The following is a 13,059-nucleotide window of genomic DNA, read 5'->3' as shown; positions in this document are numbered from 1 at the left end:
TTCCTAGTTGCGAGCCTTTACAATCAGATGGCGCGTGTCACGATCGGCCGACTCGACTCGGTTGTAATCTACTAGTGTGCCGGGTTTTTCTACTTGCTCGTCGTTCGTCGGGCCCTGCGGCCCCTTCGATCCCCGGCTGTCCGCGGACGAATAGATGATTCGCGGATGACCAAATTAACGAAGTACTGCGCAGCGGATGAAACGAAAATTGCGTTCGACTCTCATGCAAATGACGAATCACCTGCGCTGGCCAATTTCATGAGCATTAGCCTCTCGTCCCCTTTCCCGCCCCTCTCGTCAATCAGCACCGAAAAAAGAGTCGGCAACCTTCATCGGTGACAATACCCTCGTTAATAACGCCGCAATTGCTTGAGAAACTCGGGACAATGTAGGCGAGGTTTTGCCGCTCGTCCGGGACACGCGTTTCTCAATTCAGCACAAGCGTAAGAATTTATGAAATAGGATTTTGGCCCGCGTGGCCAGCGCCCGAAATCTCATTGTCCCGCATTGTAATTAATATTTGGCGGAATAACGGGGAGCGGCTCGGTGGCTGCCATAAAATTGGATGGGCGCGCGCGCATATTAAGGGTATGTGGCTTAACGAGCGGCCGCACAGTCACGAGTACTCAAGCTGACTCGGCCACGCTAAATACCATTGATATATAGTTAATAAAGTAAATTAGTTTCGAAACGAACGGCCTCGTGCTTCCCCGTCTGTATTTATTTGCATGAAGCGCAGCTTGGCGATTTCGCTGCCAGTCCGATTGCGTTATAAGTTCCGTTATAACTCTCCGTCCCTCGCGGCCAGCAAAGGAGACAGCCAAACGGGATATTCGGGATTTTGCTGGATATTTGGAATTCCGCGGCAGACGGCCTCGCGGAAAACTACATGAAAAGTCGGACCTGGACGTGACAAGAGAATGGGAGGCGCAGATACAAAAACGATTGCGGTATTAGTGACACTGTTGGTATCGTTGAAGACTCATCGCGGCTTTCGATCAGCTCCCTGCCAATCCTATTAATTCCTACAGGACAGCGCAAGCCCTTTTTTTTCTTAAGAGGCGAAAGCGACTTGGACCCATAACGGGTCATTCCATTCACGAGGCCAAACGACACTCCGTTTAATATGTTAAGCTCGAAGAAACGGGGAGACAGTCCACTCGTCGTAGTCAGACTTACGGTTGAGTTGCTTGGCTTTTCCGCGGTTTCGACATGCGGATGGCAAAACCCGCGCCCGTGAGCCGCCGGCCCCCTTCAACCACCCTGCCCGACCCTTCAACTGGGTCGCCGGAACTGGCTGGCTTTTCAACTGCAGCGGCGTGCCCCGCTATATGCCTAAGACTTTGCCCCGAGGATACGCGGCCTGTCTTCGTTTCTTTTATCTCCTCGTCCCACCACCGACCCGTCCACTTTTCACTTTCGACGAACTTTTAATAAAGGCGCGAGTGCCGAGCGATCGGCCTTAGCCTTAGATGGAGGAGGCTTTAGACGTAGGCAGCGGCTGTAGCGAACGAGAAAATCTTCTTTCGAGCGTTAAAGAGAGCCGCCCACCGGAAGAAAGTGTCTATCTTGGCCTCCTTCCTTTCCTCGAGCTCGGCCGGCGTTGAATAATAGTAAGTATCCGTGTTTTTACAATAAACCGCGGCGCGTCATCCACAAGAAATTAATTTGAAAAGTTTGACGTTGTCCCCGAGTCCCTATGTCTTATTCCCTCTGGCGCTGAACAAAAAGGCGGCGAGAGAGAGAGAGAGAGAGAGAGAGAGAGAGAGAGAGAGAGAAGAGAGAAGGGAGCCAAGGAAATGATGCTGTTGCCGCTAACTCGGTTGCTTCCTCGAGCCACCGTCGCGTTCCCTCCACTTTTGCCCCTCTTTTCTCCATAATTATTTGTCTTCCCTCGTTTTTCCCTACCTCTCTTACCTCTCTTACCACTCTTTTTGCCTCGTTGCGACCTCTTTTTAACCCGCACACCTACCGTTCTCGCCATACAATAAACTGGTCGCCCTTAAGCGCCTCTTACTTTTATTTATCTTTTAGGATTGAGCCTCTGTTACAAAGCTAATCTTGATCGTGCAAGAGAGCTTTCGCGAGTTAATGCTGGCAATGCTGTTCTCGCAATTGGGGGCCGCTGTCTTTTTCAACAATGTGTATTATATTGTCAATTAGCAAATTGAAAGCCAGACTAGCTTTTAAAAAGGCGCCCCGTTGAATAGTGAAAACGTAAATAGACGCTTTGTAATAGTGTGCAAGGGCTGAGCAAACTGGACCGCGACAGTTTTTCCCTCGCAAAAGAACCTCGAGCTGTTCAATTTACGACTTGATCCTTTCCATTGACTGACAGTTTATTATTTTTGTTAAGCCAAGAATGCCGTGGTTATATGTCCATTACTCGTCAACTTACATTGTCATATTATCCATGTAATTATATATTACAGCACGTGATAACTGTTGGTTGAATGGACGATCTCGCATTTTCATTGAAAATATTTGCAATTTCATTCGTTTAGTTTCATAAAACCTACCAATGTAAAAACTTTCATTTCCATTTTCATTCTTAATTGATATTTATGATATTTTTTAATAAGTTCATCCATACTATATGCCGAATGACTTATCATATCGTCGTAATTAATATAATTACCCAGCTAAGTGCATAATTCAGTTTACAAATGTACTTTATTAAACATTATTTTTCACCTACAAAGTTGATTAATATGTTTGTTTTGTTATTTTTTACTTGTTATTTGTAATAAAATTGATTAATATGTATTAAGTTTATTATGTCTGATAGAGTCAACATTTATACTAAAATCATCGTTATCATCATTATTAAAAATATATGAATTTTTCACTGTTTAATAATTATTGTTTTAGAAATTTTTTTTTACCTACAAATCGTCTCTGCTGCTCAGCTTAATTAGCCATTTCTCATTAAGTGCGTTTAAAAAAATTTTCAATATAAGCCAAATTAAAGAAAGCCGAATTTTTGAGATACGAATAAATTTAATTCGAATAAAGAATCAATAAGCCGTTAAAAAAAAAAGAAAAATTTCCTTACTATTATATTACGATCACTGAGTCTTAGCAATTACATAGGTTTAAATTATTAATCGAAATTATCATAATAAGAATCTATCGATAAATCAAAACAAAAGAAAAAAAAAAAGAAAAAAAGAAAAAGAAAAAGTAAGTCCCCTCGAACAAGCGTTAAAACATTATTAGCTAATGCAGAAAACAGTTCTTAAAAATTTCTGATATAAGCAATATCATTGAAGCTATCATTTCCAATTCGATTTGAAATTTATTCTTTAATATGCTGTCCAATGCTAATCGTTCGAACGAATAGAATCTTTATTTATCACATATCTTTATGAAATTTCTATGTGCGATTATTTTCACGAGCGTATAAAATTATTATCGCGACAACATTGAATATTCTATAACACAGGGCATATAAATGATTATGAATTAACGAGGGTAAAGATATTCCAAGGAGATCCTGCCCGTTATGGGTATTATATTTGCGAATCTAAGATGAATGTCACTTTTTCGCCACTTTTGCCCAACAAATGCTCAAAAGCTTGTTTGCGCAGCATCCGAAATGTCGTGCATTTACCGTATTAAGTAACGATTCCTCTTTGACTTTCTTTCAATTACATTCTCAAATCAACGAGTTGCTTCAACCAATAAGCCGTAATGATCCTTTCCTTGGAATAACATACTTTACCAAGTATTGCATAATTCATAAGCCAAAGCGTCCGCTAACTCCTCGAAGCTTCCTACTCTATCTCATTCCTGTCCAAGTTTCTTGCAAGTTATATATATATATATATATATATTGGACGTACACGTGAGTATCGGAATGGTCAATTGGCGCTCGAACCAGGCGCTCGAAGGAGTCTAGGCGTCGGTCCCGCGACTCGAACCACGTGCAAGCGCTTCCCCGGTTTAATCCGTCACGTTGGGCCTAGTAGTAGTATCCGCAGTCGCTTAGAGCCACGTTATCTTCAGATTAGCGGGGTAACGGGGGAACGGTGGTGGTTCGTTGAGTGGATGGGGGTCGGGAGAGGAGGACGTGAACGAGGTAGATGATGAGGGGTGAGGACGGGGGGTGGGATGACGGTTTACAGGAGTATGGAGGGATGGAGGGCGGGTAGTTGGATGCCATCGGGGGTGGCGGACGTTGGTGTATAGCGCGCTTGCGGAACCGTGGGCCGGGGAGGTCGCCAAGGGCGGGAGAGGCGGGGGAGATGGGCGCGTGCGCGCAACCAGCTCTTAAACCCCCCCCCCCCACCCGAGGAGAAAGCTCGCGCTGCTCCTCGGCGCAGCCCTCGCCAGTCGTCGGCGACGCGTACGCGAAGAGGATCGCCCCTTGGAGTGATGCCCAGCGAGTCTCGCTGCGCGGCAGGTGACACGCTAGAGACGCGCCCGTGGTCGGCTGTCGGCCCCTCGGGCCATCAAACATCGAGGCAGGGCTGCCATCCTCGTCGGCTGGGCTCTCTGAGTCGGGTTATGGGGCGCGATCGCGGCGACCCGGCGCGCATCGATCGGCGCAGCAGCGATAGCTAGGTTAGGGAGCTCGCGGCGGTCACGCGATGGCGGCGGCGCGCCTCTGAGGTCGCGAGGATGCGCGAGGCCCCGGCTGTAAGCGGGCCGTATCGGCTCATGAGGCCACTGCTGCTAGCTGCGGCTACGCTCTTGGCCTATGGGCCCTGGCATGTGGCGCGCGGCCTCCTCCTCGACGGCTCCGCGACAAGCCACGCGCGCTTCCCCAAGTGGAACGCCGCCCTCAACGGCAGTCTCGAATTCGAGTTCAAGACCGAGCAGGGCAACGGGCTTCTTCTCTACACCGACGACGGGGGCACTGTCGACTTCGTCGAGATCAAGCTCGTCGAGAGCGCGCTCAGACTGAGGTACAACCTCGGCGGCGGGGCGCAGATAGTAACCGTCGGACGGAAGCTCGCCGACGGCCAATGGCACAAGGTCCGCGTGCTGCGCGACCGAGAGAACACGAGCCTCGCCGTCGACGGGGTCGCCGCGAGCTCAATCTCCCGCGGCAAGGAGTTCCAGCTGGGACAGTTCAGCGGCAATTCGGACATTTACGTCGGTGGAATGCCCAGCTGGTACAGCAGCAAGCTCACCCTTCTGGCGCTGCCGAGTGTCATCTTCGAGCCGAGGTTCAAGGGTCTTATTAGAAACCTCGTATACGCCAACGGTGAGGCCGTGGAGCCGAGGCGCCAGGAGATCATCGCCCGGGAACCCAAGGTGACTACTGTTACCCCTATTCGTACGACCTCGTAGACTCTTAACCCTCACGGTCGTGCGTCTCACTTGCTCCCCCCGGAACAGACATATTCCGTCTAGGCACTTATTATGACATTAACGTTGAGAGTCGGGGTGTGCAGCCGCTCGTCGGCACCTCGCGACTCTTCGAACCTAGAGCGAACCTAGGGCCGATTATTAGAAGAGGTCCGAGCCTAAAGGCTCGTCTTTGATAGCGGAAAGCTGCTGGAGCCCGTTATTTCCTAGGTGACAGTCAGAGCTGAACGGACGAGGAAGGTCGAATACGTCGTCGCGTGCTGAATATCGAGCGACGGTTTCGAGACGACAACTTTTTCTACTTGGCACTTACTTTTTCGCCATTGACGACTCCTTTTTATCAGCCCCACTCCCCGATTCCCCTTCAAGCCGGCAAAGCTTAAGCGCTTTATTCGCAGTTCGCAGCGATCCTTAGCCGTCGGCGCTCTCGTGCAGCACGTGAACCGAGAGACGAAAGCCCGCGCATCGCATGTCTCATTCGTGTCTACTAAATGCGTGAATAGCCCGCCACTCTTTCTCTCTCTCTCTCTCTCTCTCTCTCTCTCTCTCTCTCTCTCGTTCTCTCTCGTTCTCTCTCGTTCTCTCTCGTTCTCTCTCGTTCTCTCTCGTCCGTCTTGAGAAACGAGAGCAATTGAGAAGAAGGCGTTCACCTCGTTTTGGCGATAAATCGCGAGCGGCGTTTGTCGTTAGACATTTTTATCTATTTCTTCGTCGACTCGTCGCTTTTACAATGGCGAAAAGAAAGCGACTTTTTTTTTCATCTCGATCGATCGATGAAAAGTCGCCAACTGAAAACGATATATTCCGCATGTTCAATACGTATTCGCGCGTAAATACGAGAGTGAATCAGCTAGTGGCGCAGGCGCATCGATTTAATGCAAAATTGCTCGAGGGTGCGAGTGAGCTAATGCCAAGCTCAAAATGGGTTAATAGGGACGATTTACTAGCGAAGATTTGCGCGCCCGTGACATTCGTCGCCATGTCAAAGATTAATTTGATGCTTGAAATAATTGAGAGTGAGACGCGGGGAAGAAGATATTGTCGAACGTTGAGTTGGTTTGCGGATAATAAGATAGATATCTCGTGGACAAGACATGGAAAATGGCAAATATGCAAATGAGCGTAATTATCCTGGAATTGTAGTAACTGGGAGGAAGGCGGAAGGAACGTGAACGATGTCGATTAGATGCGGTTTGGTGAAAAATCGAATCGTCGATCAGTCGGATCAGCCAGTTTCAATGTCGCAGCTTGTACAATGCACAATGCTTCGCAGCCGGGAAATTTTCAAAAATTCGCTAAAGCAGTCGGAGCAGAGTCCCATAAATATAACGAATTTTGAGGATTCCGTATCACTTGAGCGACCACCTCATGAACGAACGTCACCTCGCGCAATTCGATTTAACCGCGAGCAAACAAACTGATTCGTCGTACACGAGCTTTTACGAGAGCCGAGGAAGCGACGTAGAAGAAAACAACTCGATACAAAACGCTCAACGGCAAAGGGAGTTTCGATCACTTTTTAAAGGCTGAATGGCGAGAGGCGGGGAGGGCAAGGTGGCGGCGTAGGCGGAGGAGAGAAGAGAAGGAACGAAGAGGTTTGTCGATGGCCGCTCGGCTCGATGAGTCGGAAGGGTACGGCGCTTTCCGCTTCCTCCTGCGATTCCGGCAACTTCCGAGTCTGGAATTCGCGAACGCTTTCGAGTGGGAGAGTGAGCTTGAGAAGGAAAATGGGAGGGATAGAGGGATAGTGGGAGAGGGGAAAGAAGGTGGAGAGGACGAAGAGGGCGGAGAGGAGTAGTGGTAGGAGGTGGGGGGGGGGGGGGGGGGGGGGGGGGGGGGGGGGGGGAGATGGTGCGATGAAAGTCGGCGGGAGCGGGAGGGTAAGAGAGGACTTTTTAAAGATTAAGCCAGCTTCCGTAACGGCAAGTCATAATGAAAATTGTGAAGAGGGGCCGATCGTCGTGCTGCACAGCTCATCCGTCGCTCATTGATTTGCAGTAGCTCATTCGAATAAGTTAACAATGTAGATAACGAGCACTTTTGTCACTCGCGAATGCATTTCGATTATCAACTTAGAAAGCTACGACGACAATGAGCGCTGAGCCCTAGATGCGGTTGTATTGAAAGTGACAGACGCCTCACCTTACGGCGCCTTTCGCTTCATATTGCCCGACTAAGGGATCGCAAAGTTAAATAGCCAATAGGGAATTACTCTGCTTCTAATAATATATCGTTTCACTCTCCGAGCAGTGGCGCGAGGCGTCGGACGACAGGTGAACGATAGGTTTAACCATACTGATATCTTGTCCGTTTCGTAGCTTATTTCGACATGCTGGATGCCTCGCTTACGAGCATCCATCTGTCCTCTTTCTTCTGTCGACTCTCGGTCGTCTTTTCTTAACTCTCCACGAACCATCCTGACCAATGAATAATTTGGATCCGCTTATGGCATTGCTGAGTTATCTCGGCCAACCAATTTCGGGCAATCGAGGGCACATATTGTAATGTCGCGACGTAATGAGAGACGTAAAAAGGAAGATTTAGCTTAGAGAGCGCCTATTGGTCGAGACTTTAAAATTACAGGTGAAGAACTTAAAGGGCGCAAAGATATTCTATGCAACGCTTTGGAATATTTATGATATAGAAAGGCCAAGTCGGTGGGCTTTACATTGGGATAATACAGCTCCTATATACTCCGGAAGCCCGATTGATTTTTTTTTTCCGCAAGGCGTCTCACAACGATATATTACTTCTTTATATTAATCGACGCTCGCCATAATACATATGTAGAGTTACGCGTAATTATCTATCACAATGTCTCGAGTAATAATTTTGCCCAACTTGGATCGCTCTCACTTTTACTTTTGCACGGTTTCTGAGAAGATTCGTGGGTGCATACATCTCTCCATGTGCAATCCTTGGATTTTCGTAAAACTTCGACGGACAACTCGGGAGTCCCTAAAATATTTTTAGTCAACCTCCGTTTGATCCATTTCCCAACTGACGTTACTCCACTCTTACATCACCGGGTGAAACGTCGCGCCATTTTCCCGCCCCACGGAACAACCTAATCAAGGCATAATATTAAAATTGAACGTTAGGCCTTGCAATTTATTAAAGCGCCCGTCTGAATAACTAATACAGCTTCCTCCGCGATTTCACATTAAACTGTAATAACAAAGCAATTTCATAAATACGACGCTTCGTCTGCAAAATTTACGCTCCGTATCTAGATCTTTTATATTTGTCGAGTCGAATCGACTGTTCGATCTTAGGATAATTTAACTCGATGATTTCATTTATTTATGTAATCTTACGTCACTTTCTTTTTTTTTTTTGTCCTATTGGCTGCAATGCTATTTCAACGGGATGGAATTCGCCGGTGGCACTTTGTCGTTTTCACAGCTAAGCAGAAGCTTCAGACGCACGCGTATATCTGGATGAAAGTATAGCTGGATGGAGGAGATTGGCTGGAGGGGGATGGATGGGTAGGGGGGGGGGGAGATGAATTCGGATGTCTCATGATTTCCAAGTTTCTAAGGAAGGGAGACGCCAAATATCTCTTCGCGCGTGAAATTTTTCGAAGGAAAAATCAATATAGCCCGCAGTCATACATATAAATCCCTTTTACCTTCCCCTTAAACTATCTATTCCATTTATGCGTAGCTTACAATTTATTTCGAGGAAAGATAATTATTTCAATGCCCAGCAGCTTATAACAATGTATAATAAAGAAATGGGCAAATATATTGCGTATATAATGTATTGAATTACAAAACGAATGGTGCATTAAAGAAAGAAAAAAAAAAAAATATATATATATATATATATATAAATCCATATCCCTACAACAATTACATAACAACAATAGCAAACAATCCTTACAACAATTATATATATACATATACATAAATATAAAATAATTGTTTTGACATTAAAAATATTTCGTACAAGATTTATGAAAGTAATCAATTTATAATTTTCCAAAATTACATAAGATATAAGTAAGAGTATTTTTCTATCTAATGCAATGCTTTCATATTTTCAGTGCAAAGGGCTTCCGTGCATGGATAATACTATATCAAAGAAGACAGTAAGGGTGAGTATATATGTATATATGTATATATGTATATATGTATATATGTATATATATATATATATATATATATATCGTATATATTATTGAAAAATAATTCAAAATCAGGCACGAACGCCGAGATTAACATGGGAATCATTAATCTCTTTGTGCGGAAATACCTTAGATAAGCAGCGTTGTAGGTATTCTTGATGCCTCTCTGCTTGTAATTAAGTTAGGTCGATCCAATTGATGGATTCAGTAACAGATCGATGCTATTATCTAATGCCTTTCCTGTTAATCCTGATGGCTGTGACAACATACTTTATTAACGCTAAATTGTGCTGTTCATAAGTCATTTTTTATCGATCATAAAACCCTTTGTTTTAATTTTAGCTCGGCAACTTAAACGTCTGGATTAGATTTCTGGAAATTTTCAATAATTGTTATTAATTTATGCGATCTGGATTACTAAAGCATTTCTCTCTTTATAATAGGCGATAAACTCGAGCTCCACTTTTCGAAAAAACCAATTTCAAAAGATAAATGGATACAATTTGAAAAAATAGGCGTACACGAGATGCTGTTGCAGAATATAACCAATGCCTCAAAGTTAGTGTAGATTCATCTTTAAGGGGTCCCCCCAAACCCCCCCCCCCCCCAACCCCGCCCCCGCCGTCCTCCCAAAAAAAAAAAAAAATTTTTTAAATAAAATAACTTGGAAAGTACGATAACGACATTCGCAATTTTTCTACATGTATCGTATTTTTATCTGTTTTATATGTTGAATCTTGAAAACTCAACTTTTCGGCTGTACGGTATGTTGAAAAATACGAAAAACCTTATTTTTACGTTACTTTGCTCCTATCTTACAAATGAAGACCTCAAAATATTTGGAACAAACTAAATGCATACAAAACGTATTAGTAAAAGTACTGATATTTTCAAAATTTTCTAGTCTTTTCTGGGGGCTAGAAAACATTAGCAAAATGCAAATACTTTATAAAGTAATCCATATATTGTTTAAGTATTCTGGATTTTTAACGGTTTTAATAATTTTTTTTTTTTTTTTGTCCTCTCATTCTCACAAATACTAAATTATTTATCTTTTGACTATGCTAACAATAGACGAACGCTAGAAATATAAATCACAACTTAGAACTTGGAAAGAAGTTGGCAAGCAGATTAGAAAAGTAAAGTAATGTGCTATTCGTGATGTGTTCTATGTAATTATTTAAGAATAAATCTTGATCTATTTTTACACTTGAAAACAATGCATTTATATAATTGAGAAAAGTCATGTCGTAAAAACAAAACCAAAAAGAAGAAAAACGAAGGAAAAGCAAGAATAAAGAAATTACACGCATTTCAGTTTGCCACTTGAATATCAGAAGCACAAGAAATAATAACAATAGATGACGATATAATTAACTTCGTCTGAGAAATTCAATAATTCAGTCTAAAATTAAGCATATTAAGCAGACACGAATATACAGTGGAAATTTATGAACATAATTATCACGAGATATTTTATTTTTAAATATTTTTATGAAGAAAATATGACTTTGAATAAATTTTTTTCAAATAGTTTCCAGTTAATTTTTGAGACGAATTAATGAACTATCAATTGCCCGCATAAGAAATTCTGCCCTTCCAAGGGAACAAATCAAAATTCATTTATTACCACACAAATATACAATATTGTTTAATAAATTTTAACTATTAATATCACAGTGCAATTAATAATACGCATATAATATAAAAATTCCACTGTAAATACTCATTGATGTACCATAAAGTTTGATTATTTGGATATTAGAGTGTTTCGATTATTGTAACCAGCGTCATTGCTAGTCAATTATATGAATTATGAATGAATTTTTCTAATAAATAGATAATATCTGCTGTAAGTTCGCGGTATGTAAATATAAAAAATCGTGCAGTACAAAGGACATTATGCCATTATGAAACTTGACAATCCTTTGCATGAAACTAGTGTGTAAGAATGAACAGAAAGACAGTCATTGACGTCAACCTATAGCCCCGTAACATGTAACGTACATCTAGTCAATCGTAAATTCGACAAAGCTTTCGCTTTGAAATGTCATCAAGCCACGGCTTGGGCTTGTTCTCACGTTTGGTAAACTCTCGAGTATGAATGCCTTCGTTGCATTAAAACGATAATTGTATTGCGTTCATAGGATGTATTGCCCCAGCAGTAGAGCACGATTAAATTTAAAATGCGCCTCAATTTGGTGTGGAGGGAGGTGTGGAGGGAGGTGTGGAGGGAGGGAAGGGGGAGGGGGGGGGAGAAACGACAGCTTTTTTTTAACTAGAACGTAACTTTATCAGTCGAACTTTAAGCCGCAGTGCAGCAAAAGGACTTGATGAGATTCGGAATTTCAATTCGATAAATCAAAATACTTATTCCCTTCGAGAAATGCAGTCAGTCATAGCCTCGATATAAGGTGGGTGAAGGTGGGAGGGGTGATAATGACGAAGACAAGGAATTGAAAAAATATAAAGAAGAAATTGTAAAAACTTAAGTTTTTCTCATTTTATCGCAAATCAAAGTAAATTGCATTTATAATGTTTTAACATGTATTTTAAATCCATGATCTTATGGTTATAAGCTACGGAAAATTAAAAGTTATAATAATATCGAAGGAGCGTCGCGACATTGCGCTTAACAAAATGAAAAAGAATTGTCTATGAATGAAACTGTGATTTAACTAATGCCGATATTATAAAATAGTGTAATATGCATTGTAAAAATTGAGTAATGAAAATTTACCGTTATTTATCAGAATTTATAAATAAGCAATATTGAAAATGTTTAGGCAATAGCGGGTCCGGGGTAATGGTCGATTAAATAGAACGGCGAGAATGAAAAATTATAATGCAAATTAAAGAGCTAATGGAAAATGAGGTAGCATGCACGTAAGCGCTCGTTTTCTCTATCGATAGTAAATAAAAAAAGTGCAAGGCGAACGTAAAAACGTAAAATGGGCTCGTTTCACCGTTCGGCCTCATTAATGTATTTATTCTCGAGGGCTACTATTCGAGTTTCGACAATCATTGAGGGGTTCGACGACCCACAGATGATGAGTAGTAGCGCGACTTAGGGCTCGAGTCCCGTTAATAGTCCCTGTATTAATAGACGCTTTATGTCTTGCGAAATTTTTTCATCGAACGTCTTTGGAATGTAGCGACCAACTAACTCGACATCCCCTACCACACATCCACTAACTCAGGCGCCCATTTTTTTTATCCCCAAATATTCTTCCAGCTCGAGCGGTTACTTCCTATCCTTGCTTATCCGTGAAATAAAATATAAGCGACGCCTCGTGTATTATCTTTCGTGAGGATGCGATAGCTTTCTGTATACGCGTAAGCCGAGCGTAATATCCGATTTTCAAGTTGTAAAGGAGATTTCCGAAGTTGTCTCGCTTGAGAAAATGGCGAAAATCGATGCCAGCCTCTTGTCAACAGATGATGAAGTTAACGAAATCCTATTACAGACTGGATGAGAAAGAGCGCATGGGGTCGGAGACGGTAGTCTGTTTTCGCATATAGAATATCGATAACGAATTCCCATCGACTTTATGGACGATTAGACGCAGAGTAGCGTGGCTGGAGGGGGTTGGAGGGGGGGGGGGGGGGGGGGG

At 43.1% G+C, this 13,059-nt stretch overlaps 1 protein-coding gene across 1 annotated transcript in view; it reads left to right on the top strand.

Moving 5' to 3' along the window:
• Nucleotides 1-4,347: 4,347 nt before the first annotated feature.
• Nucleotides 4,348-13,059, top strand: part of Nrx-1 (neurexin 1) — a 130,992-nt gene continuing 122,280 nt past the window's right edge. Inside the window, exons 1-2 of the mRNA XM_011506042.1 lie at nt 4,348-5,262; nt 9,365-9,415. Of these exons, the coding sequence (XP_011504344.1) occupies nt 4,624-5,262; nt 9,365-9,415 (690 nt within the window). The 5' untranslated portion in view covers nt 4,348-4,623. The remainder of the gene's footprint in view (nt 5,263-9,364; nt 9,416-13,059) is intronic.

The sequence above is a fragment of the Ceratosolen solmsi genome, unplaced genomic scaffold, assembly GCF_000503995.2.
Source record: "Ceratosolen solmsi marchali unplaced genomic scaffold, CerSol_1.0 scaffold7, whole genome shotgun sequence".
NCBI lineage: Eukaryota > Metazoa > Arthropoda > Insecta > Hymenoptera > Agaonidae > Ceratosolen > Ceratosolen solmsi.
Note: the sequence above shows the minus strand (reverse complement) of the source record. Positions and strands in the feature narration are given on the sequence as shown.